Genomic DNA, 22,901 nt, shown 5'->3' on the forward strand with positions numbered 1-22,901 from the left:
AAAAGTCAAACATAGAAGCACTGAACTTGTCCCAAATACATACTTAACAGAGTTATGTATTTGAGAGATCGTCATTATAAGGTTAGATTTCACAGCTTCACCTAAAACCCTCCATATCAGTGAGGCAGTTTGTATGTTTTTCAGTGGTGAAATGTAACTCCATGTAAATGTATGGAATATATACAGTATTTTTACACTGTTGCATTAGTTCTTTTTACTGAGGTCAAGGATCAAATAGTTCCTCCACTACTACAGCTATAACTCAGCAAAAAAGAGTGAAAGATTGAAAACAAGATTGATTGTGGACTGAAACTAATTTATTAATATATCCAAATAAAATTAATGAGGCAAAGATAAACATCACTCCTGTTCAGCCTTGCCCTAAACGGCTAATGCACTGATATAAAACAGATCAACAGTTCTCCAGAAGCCTTCAGCACTTCCAAAGAAAGGGCGCTGGGACTCCACCTAAAAATATCTTGGCTTCACGTGAAACGTTTTCACATTACACTGATGAGCCCTGGATAAAACTGGAACACTGTCACTTAAATGTTTATGCAAGCAAAGTGCACCAAATATAGAGTAATTTAGCTAGTAACACTGATTTGATGGTATCCTAAGTAAAAGATACTGATTTCCACTTGTTGACATAGCAAATGCATATGTTTTGCTATTTACCAATTTTAAATTCTTACTTCCTCTGGAAGTAAAAACTTCTGGATTTATCAAGTCTTAAGGGATTACACGGTCATAAATTTCCAGCACACATTGTAAAGATGGGAAAGTCTGTCCATAAACCTCAGTTCTGTGGTCATTACTGCAGCGAAAAGGAAAAACACTGTTGTAACATTTAGACAATAGCGGCAGAACAACAAGCACTTGAGCGTTACCTGATCTTGGCTTTAGTCCAAACACAGTCAAAGTGGTACTGAAATCAGTGTTGCGCAAGCCTTCCTGGAATGAAAAAATCAGAAAGAGGCTTTATAAGATCGCTACAAGATGCTTTGAGATGATTACATATTTTGTCCACACGGGATGTTTCTCACACCCACCTCACTGTCGTCATTCCCGCAGGAGTTTTTTCGAGCACTCTGACACTTGTACTGTCAACGAAGGAAAAACGAATTATTTTTGTAATTGTCTCACTTCTTACAGTTGGACAGATGTTCGACTATGGATGCAAACTTGAGGAGACTTTTGATGACTGTTAGTCTTGTAAATATCATATTAACATACATAATGTGGGTGAGTTGATAATAATAAAAGAACAACCAATAAAGCAATTCTCATACATTCTTTCACAATATCATGTTTAATCAAAGGGTTCAAATTTCTTGCTTCCTTTCTTGAGAAAACCTGGGACTATCTCTAGGATCTTTGTGGTTACCTGCTGCATATTTAGGAGACCTCCTGTGCTGCAGTAACAGCACACATTTATGCATTACTTTTTGAAGAGTCAGCTCACCCATTTTTTCTCCCACTAGTGATGCCTAGAATCTGCCTTGGAAACTAGTCATCCAAGAGTCAGAATTTAGCCACAGATAACTAGTGAAGTTTGCACTGTTGATTTTACCATCTACAAGTTAGACTGCTGCGGTCACAGTAACATGTGCATGCTTATACCTTTAGATAATCTTTTCTCAGGTATTTGTTCCTCCTGCGGTCTTCATTCTGATTGAGGACAGGTGGGACCTCAGGCCATTTTGTCTCTGATTCTGACTGATCTGTCCTCAGGCTACCATCAAAGGAGCAGGAAGAGGAAGGCTGTGAAAGCAGACAGCAGTTACAGCAATCAAAATAATTTTCTGTGTCCTCAAGAGTGCAAACATCACATGAGAAATGGGATATAAAGAGTTTGTACCTGTCCACTTAGCACTGTTGCTCCACTGCTTCCTTCATCCAGTGAAGCACTAGAATAAAGACAAAACAACTGTTATGTTTTTGGGTCTAAGGTGAATATACTACATACTTACAGTACTGTGCAGAAGTTTTAGGCAGGGCTACTTGTGAAAAAAATGCTGTAAAATGAGGATGCTTTTAAACAAGGCGATTATTACTCTTTTTTATTAATCACCTTTACTGCGCAGTAAACTAAAAAACCTTAAATCAAATCAATATTTGCTGTGACCATCCTTTTGCCCTTATAAAGCACCAGTCTTAGTGCTCTCCACCCTTTCTGCAAGAAAACTGCCTTCTGTTGGAGGAGAATATTTCAAAGTTTTACTCATGCGTATAGACCAACTGCTGCCCTTTTTCTGCACCCCAGTTCTTGTGCTTACATGTACAGGTGAGTCACTTGGCCTGGTTTGCACAGGGAGTTGCAAATGATTGAGAGACGTGAGTTAAATTAGAACATATCAAACAGTACACAATGTCTTAATATATTTTGGACAAGTAGATAATTATAAAAGTTGATTTACTGGACAATATGACAGTGTGTAAACAGTAACACTGGAGTATAGTAATAAATTTCTAATATATAATAGAAGCATTGTTTCACTGTTCAGCGTATGATAAAATAATCCTTTTAGTCCCACAGTGGGGAAATTTGCAGTATTACAGCTCCAAAGTGGACAGTACAAAGAAAAGAAAACTGCAAATATCAATATCAAATGCTTAAAAAGGAGAAATAATATAATAATATAATATTTACAGTTAGATATTTAGATATAACAAAAAATAGCAGCAGATAAGTGATATTGCACAGATGGTGTGTTAAATCATTGCACATGGTGATTTGTTAGTCTTTGGTGTGTGTGGTCTACTGAGTGCAGTGTTCATTATATAGTCTGACAGAAGCAGGAAGGAAATATCTGCGGCATCTCTTCTTCACACACAGGCAGGAGCTGCTCAGTGCTCTCAGTGTCCTGTGTGGGATGGGAGGCGTTCTCCAACAGGGATGATAGCTTAGCCATTATTCTCCTGTCGCCCACTACCTCCACTGTGTCGAGGGGGGTATCCCAGAACAGAGCTGGTCTGTTCAGTCTCTTCCTGTCAGCAGTGGAGATGCTGCTGCCCCAGCAGACCACACCATCGAAGATGGCTGATGCCACCACAGACATAACAGGTTTTCAGGAGCACCCCCTTCACTCCAAAGACCTGAATCTCCTGAGAGGACAGAGTCTGCTCTGTCTGGTTTTGTAAAGTGCATTAGTGTTGTCAGTCCAGTCCAGTCCAGTTTATTGCTCAGGTGAACACCCAGGTACTTGTAAGAGTCCACTATTTCAATGTCCATTCCCTGAATGTTCATTGGTGTGAAGGGAGAGTGTTTGTGCCTGCAGAAGTCCACTACCAGCTCTTTGGTCTTCCCAGTGTTAATCTGGAGGTGATTTCGCTGGCGCCAGCTCACAAAGTCCCGGGTCAGTTCTCTGGACTCCCTGTCATGATGAGGCTAACTATTGCGGAATCGTCAGAGAACTTATGCAGATGGCAGAGAAGTCTGCAGTGTAGACAATGAAAAGGAATGGAGCCAGAACTGTTCCCTGTGTAGACAACCCTGTCAGACACATGGTTCTGGATCCTCACATACTGTGGTCGGTTGGTGAGGTAGCCAATGAGATGAGGTGGTGGTCCATTCCTGTGTACTCAAACTGTCATCTACCCCAGTGCCAGGCTAATAGGTGAACTGAAGCGGGTCTATTGATGGGCTCACCAGTGGGTATAGATGGCCAAGGACCAGCCACTTCAGGGTCTTCATCAAGTTGGATGTCAGTGCCACCGGCCTTTGGAGGTTGTTTTCTTCTATCCTGCACAGTTGGTCTGGGCAGGACTTGAGGTGCCTCGAGCTAATGCCATCTGGACCAGCTGCCTTTTCAGTTCTCTTCTCACCTGGTTTGTTGTGTGGGACTGATTGGAGTATGGTGACTGTGTGCTGGAGCTTGTGGATGAGGGGAAGGATGAGGGCAGTGGACAAGGAATGCAGTGGTGAAGTGGAGTTGAGATGTTAGTGGGGCAGTCCGGCTCAGATGGTGGTGGCTGCAGAAGTGAGGACAGGACAGGGGGAGGGGCAGATGACTGATCAAATCTATTGAAGAAGATATTCAAGTAATTCGCCCACCTCCTGTCTCTCAGAGGCTGGGAGTTGGGTTCCTTGCAGCCCAAGATGGTTTTAAGCCCCCTCAATAAGCCGCTGAGTTTGGTTATCTGCAGCTAGTCCTCTAGTCCTACCTGCTCGTTCTCAGCAGACAGCAGATAATAGCAATAAACGGTATATATAAAGATAAAATACTATCAGCATTGAGAGCTGAATATTTATTCTGTCAGCCCTTGTGTGCAAGACAGTTCTGAAAGCCTGGTATTGTTTGTGTGTGTGTGTGTGTGTGTGTGTGTGTGTGTGTATTTTAAAGGGAACTGAGAAGTCTGACACACAGCCTGTGGGAAAAACCTCTTACAAAGCTTGGCAGGCCTGCACTACACGCTGTGGTAGCATTTTCCAGAGGGCTGGGGTGTGTTGATGAGGGAGGTCATGTTTGCAGCTCATGTCAGGTCGTCAATGATGTGCACACCCAGGAACTTGGTACTACAGGGACTTGGTTGACCAATGATCTCCTTTGTCTTGTTGACATTCAGTAGCAGGTTTTTGTTGCATCTAGGCAATTGGCTATTGGCACTTCCTCCCAATAGGCAGAGTCATTGTAATTTTTGGTGAGACCAACCACTGCTGCATCATCCACGAACTTGATGATCTGGTTCAAGTTGTACTTGCCACAACAGCCATGAGTCATCAGAACACCAGTGCTCAGGACAATGGTCTCAGAAGTGTTTTTCCCAACTCGTAATGACTGGGGCCTGTTTGTGAGGAAGTCTGATGGCCAGTTGCACAGTGGGCTGTTGACACTCATTGGGCAAAGTTTCCTGGCCAGGTGTTGGGAGTTGACTGTGGTGAAGGCCACCAAAGTCTAAGGATGTTGGTGGTCAGCTGCATGACTGCTGGGGTTAAGGCGGCATGTAAACTCGAGTGGGTCAAGTATTGCAGGGCGTCTGGATGTTAAGTGGTCCTTGGCCAGCCTCTTTAAACACTTCATCATGATGGGAGTGAGTGCTACACGCTGTAGGGCAGACAGAAGGCTTAAACTGGTGACTTCTTCGACACTGGTATTATGTTGGTGGCCCTGACATATGAGGGGACAACAGCTGACCTCAGGGAGGTGTATACGATGACTGTTAGAACATGTGTTGGTCCGCACATTCCCTGAGCACACAGGCTGGTATGTCATCGGGATCTGCCGCTTTCTGTAGATGGGTGTACCAGAGTCCCACTTATGTCTGCCAGCTGTGAGCTGACAGTGCTGCTGGACATCATTTAATTTTGAAAAAAAGTCAGCTTGATGTTTGATTTGCAAAAGAAATGCTTGGAAATCCATGTAAGATTTTCCTATTGACTCACTAATGAAAACAATAAGACAAAATGTTTTTGTAAAACATCTAAAGTGCCTAAAATGTTTGCACAGAAATGCCACACACTTGCTTTTTTCAGCTTCTAAAATGTGACAAGCTGCTGTTTTTTCTGTTTTATACTACTTTAAATGTGTTCTAGTCTCATTCAAAAAGATCTCTTAGGTTGCCAATCCAACTGTATCTGAGCGTTGTACGGCAGTTGGTCTGCATTGGACCGTAAAGCACTGTGTGAAAACTGGATCACCAGCACCCAATTTCCCATCATTGCAAACATTTATCATAAACACTACGGGGGCAGGGGCAAAAGCATTATCAAAGATGCATCATACACCAACCAACCAGCAGGTTCAGGTAGAGCTTCTTCCCTGAGGCAGTAACCCTGCTGAACTCCACACCACAGCACTAAACTCTGTTGCACTCATTACTGCACTCTCTCAGTAGATTTATATTTGCACTGCTCATTCTTGCACGGGCTGAACCTCTCACACTGCCCTTATATACACACTCCCCTTTCCAACGCTGTCCACCACAATGTATAACATAGTAATACACATTGTAATACACCCACCAGCCACTTTATTGGGTACACCTTTCTAGTACCAGGTTGGATCCCCTTTTGCCTTCAGAACTGCCTTAATTCTTCCTGGCATAGATTCAACAAGGTGCTGAAAACTTTCCTCAGAGATTTTGGTCTATAATGACATGATAACATCACTCAGTTGCTGCAGATTTGACTGCTGCACATCCATGATGCGAATCTCCCGTTCCACTACATCCCAGAGGTGCTCTATTGGACTGTGCACAGTGAACTCATTGTCATGTTCAAGGAACTAGTTTGAGATGATTTGAGCTTTGTGACATGATGCGTTATCCTGCTGGAAGCAGCATCAGAAGATGGTACACTGTGATCATAAAGGGACGGACATGGTCGGCAACAATACTCAGGTAAATTTTTAAATTGTATATAAATTGTAGTATCTAACAATTGCATCTCTGTAGTTTCCTTTGAGAGAGGGACAGAGCGCATAGATTGCTAGGTTCCTGGTTATCAAGACCTCATGGCCTCAACATTGGCTCCATTATAAATGTGTGCTTCTGTCCAGCATTACTGAGCATGTGCTGGTACAGTACCCAGTGCATACCTTCGAGCAGTCTGAGGTGGAGGCCTTGGTTTGCTGCTGGAGCTTCCAGAATGACTTAGGAACCTGCAGACAGAGAGAGATCCAGTTACAGTGCTGTAGAAAGGCAATAAGTACTGAAATAGCAATGACTAGTGTAACATAATGCCCAGAAATTTCCCCAGGGTGGATCATTTACAGTAACATGTTTACAAATGGAGCTGGTCTGAAAAAATAAAACAACTGGGCTGAGTCAAATTCAACAGAAATTCCACCAGTTGAGCAACAAAAGAAAACTCATGTGCACAATGGATGGGGTTGTATTTGAGAGTGTCTCCTTATAGGCTTGGCTTTGTTTGTCAGCAACAGTACTGATTTACACAACACTTGCCCAAGTTTGCACAAACCAGCTAATGGGAAAAAATCCAAATTCACAGAGTAGAAACAACTTTGATTTCCTTATATCCATTTAAAAAGAAAACCTTAATGAAACCTATATGGGAAAATGTATTTCATAGCATTACTTATGTACTGTACTTGTTGAGGCACACAAAGAAACACCAGAGGCTGGTTGTGTCAGTATGTTTGACCACTGGTTATGTGTGACAGACAAACTGTCTCCCCCTCTACCTGTGTGCCCGGCCAGTCACTCTCCGTCGGTGAATGAGACTCTCTGCTCTGCAAATTAAGGAGCGTCGTCTAGAAGCCGTACATCAAAAGTGCAGCAGCCGAGTCAAGGGAGAAAAATCAGGGAACAAGGAGTGGACAGAGACAAAGTGAAGTAAAGCTGATGAGACTTTGCAAGATTTGCAGAGAGAAATAAGTACACATGGTGCTGATGGAGCGGTATTTGGGGAAATAAGGAAAAACATCAAAACTATCTGGATAATGAGAAACAAAGAACGGATCAACAAACATGGGGTTCATAACAGAGTCTTTTCACACCGTGCGCAGTTCTAACACTGAATAAAAGCCAAAAGAAATAAATATTCGTTTCTGTGTTTTTTTTTCTGTGTATTTCTGGGAAACAATCTACCCTGTAAGCAGTTAGCCACAGCAATGGGAGCAGCACACGTGAACATGCATGTTACACAATGAGGAGTAAGGAGAAAGAACCAAAAGAAATGTGGATTTAAGCAGTGCAGAGAATGGAGACATAAACTAATGCGTAGTGTTTCACTGAGTTGCTGAAGGGATGTGAGAACCACGCACCTATTCTGCTGCTCCTGCTGCAAAAGCTGAACAGCAATCTTCCTCAGATCCAGCACCTCCTTCAGCTCATCATCCTCTTCCTCAACTAGCTGCTCCTTGTCAGAACTGCAACAAGTCCAGAGTCAAAGTTAATGCCATCACAGACAAGTACAAAATGTCCTATTTTGAGTCATGAGTTTTCCTTTGGCAACAACATAACAGCACTAACTCTCACCTCTATAAAGAGGAGAGTAGACTACATATTTTGCCAAAATATTGGCAATACAATATAATATTAGTTTTAAGAGACTACACAATGATTGTAGCCATCCAGAATAGCTGCAATCATTGCATTTTTCTAGTGTTTATGTACATGGGCCAGGCGTGTCCATAAAACAGAGTTGTAGTTGAAAAAGTATCTCAACAACAGATTAGTCATCAAGCTGAGGAATGCCCTGTGTATTTGTTGCTGTGATGAAATTAGCTATCTGCTTACAGGGATTTGCAAACTATTTGACTGATCGAGCAGTCAGCCTCTGTAACCACTTATCAGTGCAGTAGGTAGTGGTCAGCTCATTATGGACAACATGTTCTCAGGCTTCATTACCTGATGGACAATAGCTGATTGAAAGAGAAACTTTTACCTGTATATCTAGGAACATTTTTTCTGAGTAGTTTACCATTCTCAAAATGTTACATTAGCACTGCAAAACAGCAGCTGGAGAACATTTCTCTGCATATCTAGTCCAGAACTGTTTCCCAGCCTTGGTGACTCAGTCACTCAATCAGTGATAAAGCACTTCTTACTTCCACAGAACTGTTTCTGCAAGTCTGCATAAAATGATGCATGAATGCATTTTTGTAAGTAATACGAATGACAGCATTTGAATCAGAGGTAGGTTACAACTCAAGCTAAGACAAGCTATTGATTGATTTATTGGATGATGAACTCACCCAGACTCCTCTTTCCAGCTGTCTTTATCTTTGCTTTGGTGAGACATGTTAAGAACTTTCTCCAGTTCCTGAAACACACACACGCACGCACGCACGCACGCACGCACGCACACATGCACACATGCACACACACACACACACACACATATATTTTAGAGACCAAAAAAATGAACAGATTATATCTCTAGCAGACTTCGTATATATTTCGCACATTTATCTTTATGTTAGGTTCGTACCTTTATGCAAGACACATGACTGCTCTGCTGTCCATCACACTCTGACAGAGCAGGATCCTCATCGGGGTTGGGCTCTATAAAGTCATAGAGATCCTGATCTGATAGAGGGAGGAAGCATCCGCGTTGATCAAATAAACTGTCACATTTTAGGCACTTCATTCAACAACCCCGTGTCTCTGTTATTGCTTTCAAAGGGAATATGTGATACTTATTTTCGATAACCTTTGCACGAGTCCATTTTGGAGAGGAGTGAGAGGGCATCAGCACGGGCTGTCTCTGAAACCTGCGAGTGCAGGCTGACAGTGTCATCATCTGAAGGCTGCAGGAGACGAGAAGAATGAGGAGTGAAATCTGGGTTCTGCTCAAATAGCGGTCTGTGCTTGCCTGTGTACCTTCCTATTCCTATTTTATGTATTCACATGGAAATGTTTGCACATGGTTGTCATTTTAACCCTAGAACACTAACGTCGGGTGATTTTCACCCACACGATTCTTGTCATGTGATTTTCATTGTGTTGCTGCTGTCTGAGTTGCATGGGTCCTTGGGTAGCTTCAGGCTGCTCATTGATGTCATTAATGGTATGTTTGTTTCCCTCTTCCCATCTATGGTTTTTTCAAGAGGTATGCGTTCAGGTGATTTTCACCCGACGTTAGTGATGGTGTTACTAATTTTAACGTTAGTGTTCTAGGGTTAAACTCAACCTGTCCATATGAATTGTGTTGTGAATTGTGTTATGCAGCAACTGCGGAATTAGCACGGCAGTTTCACCTTTAATCGCTTTGATCTGTCTGGCTGCCTTTTTAACCTTGCTGGTGGCATTTATCTTCTCATATTCATCCCTATATATCAGTGTTTCCATCTCTTGGCATCAATTGCCATCAGTTAAATCACAGCCCACTCTAGTCATCTAGCCAGACATACGTCTGAACTTGACTTTATTTTGTCAAGGCACAAACGAGGATCCTCACACCCATACGGCTCATCGTTTTAGATCCGGTTAGTCCCAATATATCGATCAGTGGGCCTCAGAGAGCTGTGTTCTTGTGTGTTTGTGCAATGCCTAGCTGCTATAACATATCAAGCAACTGTTCTGTACAGTCTGCCCGCCTTTTTAATGACCCTCAGCCAGAGTTTTGCTTCTCTGGTGTTGACAGCAAGGCTGAATTTCAATCTAGTAGAGACAGAGTCTGCTTTTGTTGCCTGAATCAAAAATGTTTTCAACTGCTAAAAAGCCTGAAGCTAACACTAATACTGACTGACCAGCAATGTGACACTGCTAAACGGTGAATCAGAAATCAAAGTATACTTTAACATTATGTATCTCAAACTGTTGCATTCTGGTAAGTAGTGAAACACAACACCACATTCATCATGTATTGGCCACACCAACAGTTAATGTTGTGTGTTTGAACACTGACCTCTGTTGTAGACAGCCGCTTGTCACCGTTGTCACTACCAATTCCAGAGTCAGGCCCATGGTTTTTAGTGGGATAAAAATCTTCCATGCTGGAAATAAGGAAAAGTCAGAACAGCTCATCAGGGTTTCTGTTCATCACCGCGAATGAACATGTGCGTGTGAGAAAATACCATTTGATACCATTTGATAATGAAAAATATATGTAAAAGTGGATGTTGATGTGGCACACGAATGAACATATGTATAATTTAAAAATTATCCATGATTAATGGAACAGAAGTAAAAAATGGCTGCATTATGCTTCATGTCGGGATGAAACGATAAGTATCAGTACCTATCTGTGAGTGGCTGTGGAAGACAGCGTTTGCCGAGGGAGGGGAGGTCCAGGGTGTCTGGTTTCTTGTCCATCCTACACGCCTGGATGTTCAGGTACTTGAATATGTGCACTTTGCCCTTGAGACAAATCTGAAACACAAGAATGTTCACGTGGTCCCTCTTTAGTCCGAGTCAGTGTCAGTGTTCATTCATCCACTAGATGGTGGACTTGTACCAGGTTCATTCGAATGTGAAGGAAATTACAACCTGCCAACTCAACCACACACAGGAAACCCCGAAAACCCATTTGTCCTGCCTGTCTGACACCACATATATACTTGACATCCACATCATATGCACAGACACCATCGTGAAATGAATGCACATACCTGCGCGGGTGGAGACTGCATAGGATTGTTGTCTAGGATGATGTGCTGCAGCTGCCTGAGTTTCCTGTAGGCTGGAGGAATCTCTGTGATCTTATTGCAGGAGAAGTCAAGTCGGATGAGAGGCAGGTCAGCCAGCTCTGCAAGAACAGACAAGGGAAGAGTTTTCTAAACAGCGTTTGTTGAATGTGATACACTGCTTTCAACATGTAATGGGGAACACAATGTATGCTTTGTTGAGCTGGTGAGTTTTACCTATCAACATACCTTCAACACCCTAAAGACTGTGCCAAATCCGCATTACTATTATTTCTGCTCAACCGTCCAACTTAAGGGCGTTGTTGTGTTTTTCTTTCTTTTTAATTTTACACAGAAGTGAAGGCTTGTAACCTGAAAGCTATCATGTAATTTTATTTATCAAGTTCAAAATGAGAGAGAGAGAGAGAGAGAGAGAGAGAGAGAGACAGAGAGAGAGAGAGACAGAGAGAGAGAGAGAGACAGAGACAGAGACAGAGAGAGAGAGAGAGAGCACCTCTGACTTTAATGTTTTATTAACTTAATGACATAGTTGTAATTTTTCTAGGTTGTAATCTGGGTAACTCTCCAGAACTTTCCAGATGAACATTTGGCCAAATGTATAACTAGTCTGGTACCTGTTACACCAACGGTGTAATGGTTTGCGTGAACAGGGTGGCCTAGGATGGAGTCAAATTCCCAGCCTGAACTATTGTTTCAGTCCCTCCCTGCCTACACTTTATCCTTGTAAGCAAAATGGGGGCCTGCATGCTTTGCTGTGTTAGTCATGAATGGTTCAACTGTCTTAATGCTGTTTTTCTTCAGGAGTGCTTCACTACTCTTATATGAGAAAATCCCTTGCTACATTTGTTCATGTTTGCCAAGGTGATTTAGGCTAATCCAAGACATGACAGCTGACACAAAACAAAGACTGTCCATATGTTATTATTAATTTGATGACATCCTTGTCCAAACTGTCACAACAAACTGATCATAAATCAATCAAGAAAAACTTAGGAGTTAGTGACTTATTGGTGACAGACTAACCTTCAGGCAGCATGTGAAGACAGTTCTTCCTGATGTTGAGTTCTCGTAAGGCGTGTAGCCTGCCCACCTGAGCTGGCAGAACCTGGATCTCATTACAGCTCACATCCTGCAAGGGGAGGCAAAGTGTAGGAATTGGGATTGCCCAGGCTGTACAATATACACGAGGTCATATGCTCTGATGTATACACGCTGCTCACCAGTTCCATCAACTCTTTGGCCTTGCCGATCTCTTCGGGAATGGACACAAGCTTGTTGTTGCTCACGAGCAGAACTTTGAGGGGGAGGTTGAACAGGTATTTTGGCAAAACTGACAGAAGATTTCGACTGTAGAGAAAGACAAAACATTGACCTAGTTTAAAAATAGAGTATAGGAGCATGTAACAGTGAGGATCAAGTGATTGGGAATTGAGTTTCAGCAAAAAAGGAAATGCTTCTCTTTCATGTAAGCCTTTTCACCCTGCGAATGTAGTGAAAGGGGAACAAGCACCTCTTGAGAGACATAAAACTGAACACACATAAACACTCCAAACTGAAAGTATAGTGTTAGCAGTGACCCACCTGATGTCAAGATAAGTCAGCATCTGCAGATTGATGATAGCTTCTGGGATGCACTTGATGCAGTTGTGGTAGAGATTGAGCGACTCAAGGGGGGCAAACAGACACACCTCTGGGGGGATTTCTGTGAGCCGATTCTTGGACAAATCTGCAAGGTGGAGAAAGAGAAGCTGATAAAATGTGTAGATGTTGAACATACAGGAGACATACACCATAACTTTGAAAGATCTGGGCATTGTCCATTATGATTCCTTTAGGCACAGGAGGCCATAGGCTTGAGAGGCTGAGAGATATGTTTCCATGACAGAGCAGTGGGTAGTTTGCCTCTTCATCAGACACTGGTCTAAGATTACACCAGAGTCTTGGGTCTCAAAGTTTTTAAGTGCTACTAGCGGATCGATCTCACTGGGAGTGGCACAGTAATGGCTTTAGATTTGTATGAATGGGTGGAAAGTGTCAGAAATCGCTTCATATCTTCCCTTCTTATTGAGTGATCAGTTGCAGAAGAGAACAGAACAGAAGACAATCACAAAATGGTTACAAAAAAAAAGGGAGATTTGGGCAACTTTTTGTGCAGCAGAATGGCAGGTTTTCTATATCACTGGATTGTCTGGAATAACTTACAAAAAATATTAAGCTCTTTTATTGGATGTATCTCTCTGAGCTTGATCACTCTGACTTATTTTTTATGGTCTTTGACGCCTGAGTTATATGACTATACTTACACAACAGAATTTTATTTTACACATATGATAATGTCATACATTGACACAGATTTAGCTTATTTGCAATGTAATGTAAATACATTGTGCTAAATGGTGAAGAAGACCATATTTTAATATATTGTAGCAAAAGTCAAGAGCCATGCTAATGACTCGGTGAGACTTTTCTTCGACACAATGGTGCTCTAAGCTAAATGCTTGCAGGCCAGTGGCCACTAAGTACAGGTGAGAGGTTTGTTTTTCGTCATAAACCAGAGTACTGAACAGACTTTGTTGTAGTCTTTGTTGTAACTTTGACCAAATGATGGCGCTAGAGGGAAAATTATAATCCATCCCAAAGCTATTGAGATATATCACTTAAAACAATAAATGTCTACTTCATGGTGAAGCTGGACGAAAAGTCAGAGGAACACCAAAGTCAGTAGGCTCGTCCTCTCAACACCATGAATATATGCACCAAATATCATGACAATCCATCCAGCAGTGTTGAGATATGCCAGTCTGGATCAAGCCATGCCAATAGCATAGCTAAAAGCATTTTGTTAAGATGATAGAAATATAAATTAGGTAGAGTTGTTGAGGAACCTGTTTCTGCAACTAGAATATGAATGTAATCCCTCTTCTAGTCAATGAATATGAGCATAGCCTCACATCTGCATCTGCCTCTTATAATAAAATATTTAGATACTGGCTCTCTTGCCCAAGAACATCAACGTGAAGTAGTACATTCAAGCAGATACCAGTGGACTCAGCTGTCAGTCCTTGATTTTTCCCATTTATATAAATCTTAAAGTAATTTATAATTATATCATAAATGTTTTCTTTGCCATCTAATATCAAATAAATCTCTAAGTGTACACACCAACAGCCCCTCGTCTAGTTTCTGACTGTGCTGTAAGGCTGTGCTGTTATTACATCCTGCAATAAGAAAATGCAAAATGGGCCCAGAGCAAGCAAACAACATACTGATGATTTTGCATTTCTTACAGCCAAAGTAGTGCTGAGACTACAAATGCAATGTATCCTTAAAGGGTTATACTGAGGAAGCAACATCAGATCAGTCAAATCAAATATGTGGACATTTGATATAGGAAGAGTGAAAAGACAAAAATCTCATCATGTTTTCAAAATGGAAAAGAGTTCATCCTCTGAAGCATGAATGTACCCAGTAAATCATCATATTTACAATCCACCAGGCCCATGCTCATTCTGGAGGTCTTACATTTTCTGCATGTCTGCATGAGTCTGGTTTAAGGCACACTATCTGCCAAGGTTGCGGAATCACTCGCACAACCTAAGACATTTCCGTGCACACAAACGTGCGTGTACACAAATCCACACTATCCTTCTCTCTCCCTGCGTGTCCTCTATTAAATACAACCCGACACATCTATTTAAACAGGTGACGCGAGGATACATGGGGACGCGAGCGCAGCACGCGCAAAGACTACCTTCCATTGTACAGAATTCACCTTCAGACATATATCGATTCAGCAGCTTCTAATTGGTGTGTGTGTGTGTGTGTGTGTGTGTGTGTGTGTGTGTGTGTGTGTGTGTGTGTGTGTGTGTGTGTGTGTGTGTGTGTGTGGCCTGTCTCACGAATTATCTCTGGGTGACATGGTAATTAGGGACCTATGTGAGGAGCTGCACAGCTACAGATAAACACAGAGAGCTTTCCATTATTCTGTCCCACCTAACTGGAGTGCTACATCCATACTGCTAGGAAAGAACACATTAACACAACCTTCATCCCCTTAATGCAGGCAATTACATATAGCTCCCAGCCTGTATAAAGCAACTAAGCTGCTGCATATGGCCTTTGCGGAAAGTAAACCTTCTCTGACCTGCTGTTAAGACATTTCTGTTTACTGTGGACAGATTAGCAGCACAAAGATACAAAATGTCACAGAATGTCATTTCAGTATTTTTCTTCAAATGGCATTTTAACATATTCATTCAGATGGTGCAGCCTTTAATCCACATTCCCTGAGGTTGCAAGATGTCATGAAGAGAGCAAAACTGTGCGAGTCTGTGAGTTTATATAGACTCTCATTTCTGACAAGCTTTAAATGACCAACAATAGACCTGACAGGCCTCACTCTGTCGCTGTGGTCTGAGCTCTGACAGCAGCCAGTAAGCAGAAGTGAGAGGCAGACCACGAGACAGTCAGCAGCACAAAGGAAACGAAGTCGAGGGGTTAAGGGAAACAGAAATTACCACATGGGGAAAGACCAAAGCTGAGGTCACAGGCTATACTTGTTTTCCATTAAGAGTAAATTCTGCCTCTCCCTGAGGCTCAGACCTTGATGCTGTAACCCAGCTGTATATGGATGACTCCCCCACCCTCCCTCCCTCCCTCTGGCCCCACAACTGGGGATTCTTCTGTAGCAGTGGAATCATCTGGGTCGATTGGAGATGGGGATGGGTGGAGAGAGTCTTTGTGAGCCTGTCCATCTCCACCCTCCACATCTCCCTCCTCCAACCCAGGCTGTATACCATCTGCGGCCCACAGTGGGTCGTTCATCCACCTGCTGGTTGAACTAGAGCTCCCGCAGGACAGGGCCAACCAGGCAGACGAGCACTCCACGGAGGCTCCGCTCTGCTGCACCGCCTCCACACCCTCACACCAGATCAGCAATCTATTCGTTTTTGTGGGGAGTGCAGATGATGTCTGGCTATGTCCTCCCATGACACAGCAATCTCTGTACTAATAGACATCCTGCTGAGAGCTGGAGCCAATAACAGACTACTCTCTCTCCCTTTCTCTCTCTACCATGAGTTGCTGCAGAGGGATTTGGACCAGGAAATATTTCTGTTTACGACTACCATTACAAAAATTCAACCTGCCATCAGCTTCATACAACAGATCAAAAATATAACTGTTTACAAGACATCCTGGCGTCAAGTGCAAAAACTGCAGAGGAACAGACACCAAAATACTCCGGCCCTAAAGCTCTTTGCTGTAGCAACTTGGCCATGTCGTTACAAGGTTCAGTTACGAGACAAGTAAGACGGAGCAGAACAAAAACATGATTAATTAGTGTTAATGACTTGCACCCTGCAGCAGATGAGGCCACAGTTTCTGGATGGCAGGTTTTGGGTGTGGTCAGGGGCTCTGCTGGGTGTTCAGAGCAGGCAAGTGGCATCTGTGGGGATTGAAGTGTTTGGTGCCCCTGCTATCAATCTGCCCCTGGAGATACTCTAATGGGTTCCTCATCAGGGTTAGAGGAGCCATTTCAAGACATGCACTGTTTTTCCCCTTAGTCTTTGAAAGCAACAATTTCTGATTGGATGGAATGAAATCATGAATTTGACCCATGCTGTGCATTGTAAATGAAGAAGCTTTTATCCTGACACAGTTATCTACCTGCACAGTCAGTGTGTGGGAGACACCACATATGATATGACAGTAAAATGTCGCTGTTATATGACACACACAAGTTTCTCATTTTACTTGCAGGAAAACGTATATGGATTCTAACTCAGTTTGAATTATTTAGTCAATGTCAAACACTTTGTGGTTCCTATTTCTCTAATGTGGAGGTTATCTCTGTTAATATATATATTTTAAATTCTTATGAATACATACAATACACAATACATTTTATATAGACAAAAACACTGCTTGATTAATTAAAAAAGTAGTTAATGGCAAGTTACAGCCATAAACTTAAGCCCAAGTTAGAACACAAAAACAACCTACATTATGTTTTTGTTCTATGATGTTATATCCTGGCTGAAATTACTCACAAGCTGCTTTCAGTTTTAGGGCTCATAAGGAACAAGTCACTTTTTGTCTTACCAGAGGTTTCTGACCTGAGAATCTCCAGATCTCTTTTTCATTTCTTAAGAAGCCAAAGTCCAGAGGAAGACGGACAGACAGTAAATCATTAGACATCTACGTGCGGAGATATATATGTGATTAAAATCTCTAGTAACAGAGGAACTCAGACAAAAACAGAAAGTGTGTAACATCGTAAACTCTCATGAGGATAAATGTTGTTCACAATCAGGATTTTATTTTCTTCTTCTAAATATTTAAGAGCAGTATCATTAATAAGATAAGGCATTAATAAGATAAGGCATTGTGTTCTTGCTGACGGGTATGCATATGTCTTGTCTAGACATGCAGCAGCACTGAGGGAAGAAACACCATTGGCAGTGTGAGTCCTTTTCAGGCTACCTTCGTATTGCTGTGATCACTCAGAAACTAAACCAGCAGTTTTCTCAAAAGATGCATTCTGTACCTCCTTTATTTGATCTCTCCTGTACAAATCAGTTTTTTTGAACATCTATTTTCTTGTAGGGGCCAGGCCCTTTGAGGGGCCTTCCAGCAATATCTGCTTTTCCTCACAGACCAGCCCTGGCTGAACCATGTATGAGTAGCAACGTGCAGGCTTGTGTTTTGTCAAACCTCTTGATGCCTTTTAAATGAGTCAGCCAGCAATGTGCTTGTACATGGGGAGTAATACTTGCAGTATTTATACTGGATGATCATTAAATCCACGAGTGCTACCTTGGTGCTTGTGTCCTTGTGGAGTTTGTCCTTCACAAGCTGCCTTGAAGAACCAAACTTCTAAAGAATGCGACAACAAAGAAGCATTTGCACAGTGTGAGATCCACACTGTGCTTCACACAATCAAATGAAATGTGCAATGTTCATTTTGCTGCCTGTTTCATCCAAATCTGGACACTTCACTGTGGAGGTTTGGACATGATCCCTAGCTTTTAATTTGTTCTTGGCTGTCAAATCACTAACACATACACCCTCCTCCGCTAGCGAGAAAAATCACACTTCTTTGACCTCACGTTCTTTTCCTTTGAAGTAGTATTTGGCTGTTAGATACCGCACCGTACCCTTCATTGACAACACAACCAAGTGCAAGAGGGTGAAAGATTTGTAGTGTGATGGCAGATTCTGTGCAGTCTTACATAAGGAAGAACAAACTAAAACCGCAATCTCCTGCATGACCCATATTCTTAAGTATACTGTAAATAAATCATTATGTTTTCTCAGAAACCAAACAAAGCTGTGGGTTTAAAAATCTGTTTGTTTACTGGCTACCCTACAGACCGTACAGTGGCTGCATGAGGCTGCTGCTGTCTACACTTCGTTGTATGTCTAAGAGGAATGCACACATGTACAGACACTGCATGGAGCTGCAATGGGAGCACATCACACTGTCTAATGTGCATGAGCGTGTGTGAGAGTGTTACCCCTTGGGAGCGGAGTAATGGCAGGCAGGGGCACGCTGGAATATGAACCTGAACATCTGCCCAGTTTGATGCACCGCTCCTCAGCCCCTCTCCAAGGTCAGAGCAGCGGCCCCAAGCTCTTGCACATTCCCGTGGGAAAACAAACTGACTGGAGACAAACTGCCACGAGCACACTGCAAACAGACACCCATGTGCGAGCAGGCCTCTCTCTTTCTCCGACCCTACACTGACAGCTGCTCATTGATGAGACAGACCTTCACTTAACTTAGTCCTGTGTATAAACCCTTTCTTTCATTTCCGGGATGGATTTAAATTTTATTATCACCCAACTGCCCAATGAGCAGTCCAGCGCTAATCATTCTGTATGAGGAGATAGAATGCAAAGAGACATACAATTAAAAACAGTTTTCGAGGAATCAGCCATCTCTTCTTTTACATCAACTTTCAATTGTCTGGGGCGGCAGAAAAGTTAACCTGTTACCAGTTGCCCCTATGTGAACAAGCCTGAAAACAATGTACCCAAAACAAAAAGGTACCTGTTCTTCAGCCCTTTTGATTACAGTCATAACCATGGTCGCTCTGGACAGGTGACTCTTCAGATTTTACAACCAAAAAGTCAGAAGGAGGGAAGAGACGGAGATGTGATTGATCCAGCGATGACACCGAAATGTAATGGCTGTATGCAAAACTGTAACGCTGTTTCTTTTCACGGCAGAGATTGCACTTGATGTGAAAATGGCGCTGTTTGGTGTTGATCTCTCTTTGCACATTTGAAAGTGTGACTTTGCACCGGCACGGTTTTTATTTGAGGCGTCGAAATGAAGATGTGGGAAGAAAAGTGAAAAGACTGCAGGATTCACAGTGACTGCATTAGTCACAATCTAAGTAAGAGAACAAAGGTGTGACAGAAATGTAGGCTCGCTCATATCTCTTTTGATTACTGTCAGTGTTATATAACACGCTTAAAAAAAAAAAATCCTTTGTGCCTTTGTTTGCCATGTTTTAGATGAGCTGATCTCATTATATTTGTACAGTATCATAGCAAGTGTAAGAATAGCAAGTGCAAGCGTCGTATCAAGTGTGTATATTCACTCTCCATAACCAGTGCATACTAACTTCCTGTTGCATCTGTCTCCCTCATTAAATGGGGACCAAGTATAATATTACAGGCTTAAGCTCTTCGAGGGTATAAGCTTTTCACAAGCAATTTACAATGACACCATTGTATCACAGCATTTCACTGTGCTTACTTAAATGCTGATTCATATCTGGTTTGGGATCATTGCAAGCAATGAACAGAGGTCACTATCTTTACACAACTGGATCACTGACACTGAAAAGCAACATTCTGCATTCATGTCCAAATATGTGCATGATGTTGATGACAAATCTGTTCACCATCCGCGATTTTAGTTTTATTTTAAGTCCATGTATAAATCGGACAGTTTTCCAGAAGGGTAGGATTTTCCATGGTTTGGAAAAACTGTCTGGGTGTGAAGAGGTACCAAAATCTTTGAGCAGAAAATTTAAATCTCCTGGGGTTAGGGCTCTCCAACTAACCAGCAGCTTGCCAGAGTAACACCATATGGTATGTGGACCCAACAGAGGAGGAGACTATGATTCTAAGATCCAGCATCATCTAGAAGTCCACGATAATGACTCAGGAGGTCCCCATGATGATTAATAAAAAACCTATTTTATTTTATTCATTCAATTTACCTACAGTATAAAAAAAAGATGTATTTATATACTGAAACATCCTCTTACATAGGGTTCCTTACAGCAAAATCTTACCAGTAGCTTGGTCCAAAGGCTTCCAAGATGGAAGCCTTTGTGTGTAAAAGTTGGACCAGCCCTTTTCTACACAGTCGTGTTTAATACACATTAGTATGTACGGCCTGACCCTGATGAAAGAGCCTCCAGAAAACGTGAGCCTAATACTGACCTACTGACTGACCTGGCTATCTGAGCACAGAATAAGATTGGCCATTATTCTTATCACCTCTTGCAGAAACTCAATACAATGCATGACCAAAGATCGGACAAACAGCTTTCAACCAACATATGAAGTCAAAAGCGGACCAGTGTCTTCCTCCTCTCTCACAGATTCTGGGTTTTATGGGCATATGCATGCACCCATGCAGGCAGGGAGGGAGGCAGGCAGGGGGGTGAGGCTGCAAGTACCCTGCATCTTTTGTCTGGTTTTGCCGAAAATGAAAGAAAGCATGTACATGCATCACATGCTCACCGCGAATGATATTCAGGGGGCAGGGATTCACACCTTGGCCCCTCGGTTCATTCATATTCTGCTCCTGCTGTCCGGTGCACAAGTCAACTGCGGCTCGGCGTGCAAACCGCTGCACAGCGCCCGACTTGGGTGCGCCTGCCGTCTCATTCATGTGTCTCAAGGGGGGCTGGAGAGCTGAAGGCTGTTGGCGTCGACCAAAACAACCACACAGCGGTAACCGTGCCCCTTGTGCAGGGAACGGGTGTGATACATGAGCCTGAGCGGACGGTAATTACAACCAGGATGCAGCCGATGTGTGCATTTACAGAAGCCAGCTCGGTGGTCGGAATGTCCCTTTAAATAGTGTCACCTACACGTTAATGCGCCTCTGTCCCAAAAAAAAAAAAAAAAAAAAAAAAAAAAAATCAGCACAATGCGGGCGTGATGCATTCACTAACACATACATCTACAAGCAAAATGTATATGAAGCGGACACTCGTGGTCTCCTGTGGTCCACGCATGCACAGCGACCCACCTGCTTGCGTTGTGTCGGTCAGATCGTAGCTCATCCCCGGGTACTCTCTCAGCTTCCTGCCGCTCAGGTTCAGTATCCCCGAGCACACGGCATCATCCAGAGCCCGGTCCAGGCTGCGGGCCGTGTGGTGCTGCTGCTGGTGCTGCTGCTGAAACTGGCTGAGGCCGGGGCTCCAGTGAGGTCCGCTAGAGTAGTGATGGCTTTGTAGAGCCGTGACAGCTCCCACACCTCCCTGACTAGACGCCATTTTCGTAAAAAAGAAATTACTCTTACAATAATAACAGCGCACAGCGGCAGTTTTCTCCGCCCATGCGCATACAGGGCGCATTCGCGGAACGGACGCTAGGGGATGGGCTTCTGAGGTGGTGCTGCTGCTGCTGCTGCTGCTGCTGGTGGTGGTGGTGGTGGTGGTGGTGATGATGATGGTGAGAAGGGTTTGGTGGCCATTTTAGGCTTTTACCCTCCCTCCACCTGCTATTACCAACATCCCATCAGGGGCCCCAGTGCAGCACACAGGGGGCAAGAGCCCTTCATGCAATGTGATTTTCATAATTTAGCTCCCAATGCCTGGAGGCCAGTGGGTGGTTACTGACAAACCATGATTAATCACTATGATAAAAACAATATCATATACATTTAAACAGTGCTTAGTGCCATGTGGTGCTATATCCTTATGAATACTAATATGCATCATATAGTCAATATGATAGATTTAAAAAGTACAGCACCTTTATATAGGGTTATAACTGGCCTGTTCCCTGCATGTCCGTTATGGATTATCATCTACTGCTTGGCTGGAGAATAGATGCTCAGCCAAATATCTTTGATGGACCACCGTGATAACTCCCACAGCAGCTTTATTAAAGCAAGATATCTGGGGCCTACAAGATATTTCATTTTCCCCCCAGTCACACTGAGGGGACACTAAAGTAGCCTAAAGGCCCAAGCACCCCTCAACTAGTCCTCTGGTAAGCCCATGTTGACCTCTGGCTGGCACAAACACACCCAGTCAACCCAGGCAAGTACTGCTGGTCCAAATTCTCCTGAGTCCCTCTAGTCGGCCAAAATACCCAGCCAACCATAAGTGGCTCTGGTTGACCCGGTTGCCCGGCTGCTATGGTCAGGTCAGCCTTATTACACCAAAATGATACTAATCAACTATGGCAATTTTATTCTAGCATTTACACACAACGTGATTTTCCCTAGGTCCACTGTTTCCATTAGTGTCTTTTGATTAGTTGAAACTATGTTAATATTTTATTAACTATGTTAATGGGTTGTGTGGTAATTTTTTAGAAGTTTTATAGTTGTTATAAGCAGAATGACAATAGTCTACACTCTCAATTTAACTTGATTTTTTTCATTTACTATCAGCTTTAATATATTTCACATAGTTAGCTTGTGTTCATGCATCATAGTTTTAATATTATCACTTGTGAATGGCCCAAATGTGTATTGTAAACTGTTCTTCATGCTTAAGGTGACATAATTATACACCAGAATAGTCATGCAAACAAATATTAGATCAGATTTGTTATGATTTCATTATAGAACATTATATTACATTA

The 22,901-nt window shown here is 42.7% G+C and overlaps 1 protein-coding gene across 2 annotated transcripts in view; it reads right to left on the minus strand.

Annotated features, from left to right (window-relative positions):
• The window catches only part of lrch2 (leucine-rich repeats and calponin homology (CH) domain containing 2), a 35,509-nt gene extending 13,309 nt beyond the window's left edge, over window positions 1–22,200 (minus strand). The window contains exons 1-17 of one of the 2 annotated variants that reach the window (XM_071460876.1): window positions 21,334–22,200; window positions 12,636–12,780; window positions 12,275–12,401; window positions 12,078–12,183; window positions 11,019–11,155; window positions 10,649–10,779; window positions 10,316–10,403; window positions 9,119–9,215; window positions 8,897–8,994; window positions 8,661–8,728; window positions 7,728–7,832; window positions 7,146–7,214; window positions 6,540–6,602; window positions 1,862–1,910; window positions 1,624–1,764; window positions 1,053–1,103; window positions 891–954 (exon numbers count right to left, since the gene is read on the minus strand). In XM_071460876.1, coding sequence (XP_071316977.1) covers window positions 891–954; window positions 1,053–1,103; window positions 1,624–1,764; window positions 1,862–1,910; window positions 6,540–6,602; window positions 7,146–7,214; window positions 7,728–7,832; window positions 8,661–8,728; window positions 8,897–8,994; window positions 9,119–9,215; window positions 10,316–10,403; window positions 10,649–10,779; window positions 11,019–11,155; window positions 12,078–12,183; window positions 12,275–12,401; window positions 12,636–12,780; window positions 21,334–21,661 — 1,867 coding nt within the window. In that variant the 5' untranslated portion in view covers window positions 21,662–22,200. The remainder of the gene's footprint in view (window positions 1–890; window positions 955–1,052; window positions 1,104–1,623; window positions 1,765–1,861; window positions 1,911–6,539; window positions 6,603–7,145; window positions 7,215–7,727; window positions 7,833–8,660; window positions 8,729–8,896; window positions 8,995–9,118; window positions 9,216–10,315; window positions 10,404–10,648; window positions 10,780–11,018; window positions 11,156–12,077; window positions 12,184–12,274; window positions 12,402–12,635; window positions 12,781–21,333) is intronic. The other variant, XM_071460877.1, reaches the window with a different exon arrangement.
• Window positions 22,201–22,901: the final 701 nt, after the last annotated feature.

This window comes from Trachinotus anak, unplaced genomic scaffold, assembly GCF_046630095.1.
Source record: "Trachinotus anak isolate AG129_WGS33_773 ecotype Australia unplaced genomic scaffold, CSIRO_AGI_Tana_v1 ptg000024l, whole genome shotgun sequence".
NCBI lineage: Eukaryota > Metazoa > Chordata > Actinopteri > Carangiformes > Carangidae > Trachinotus > Trachinotus anak.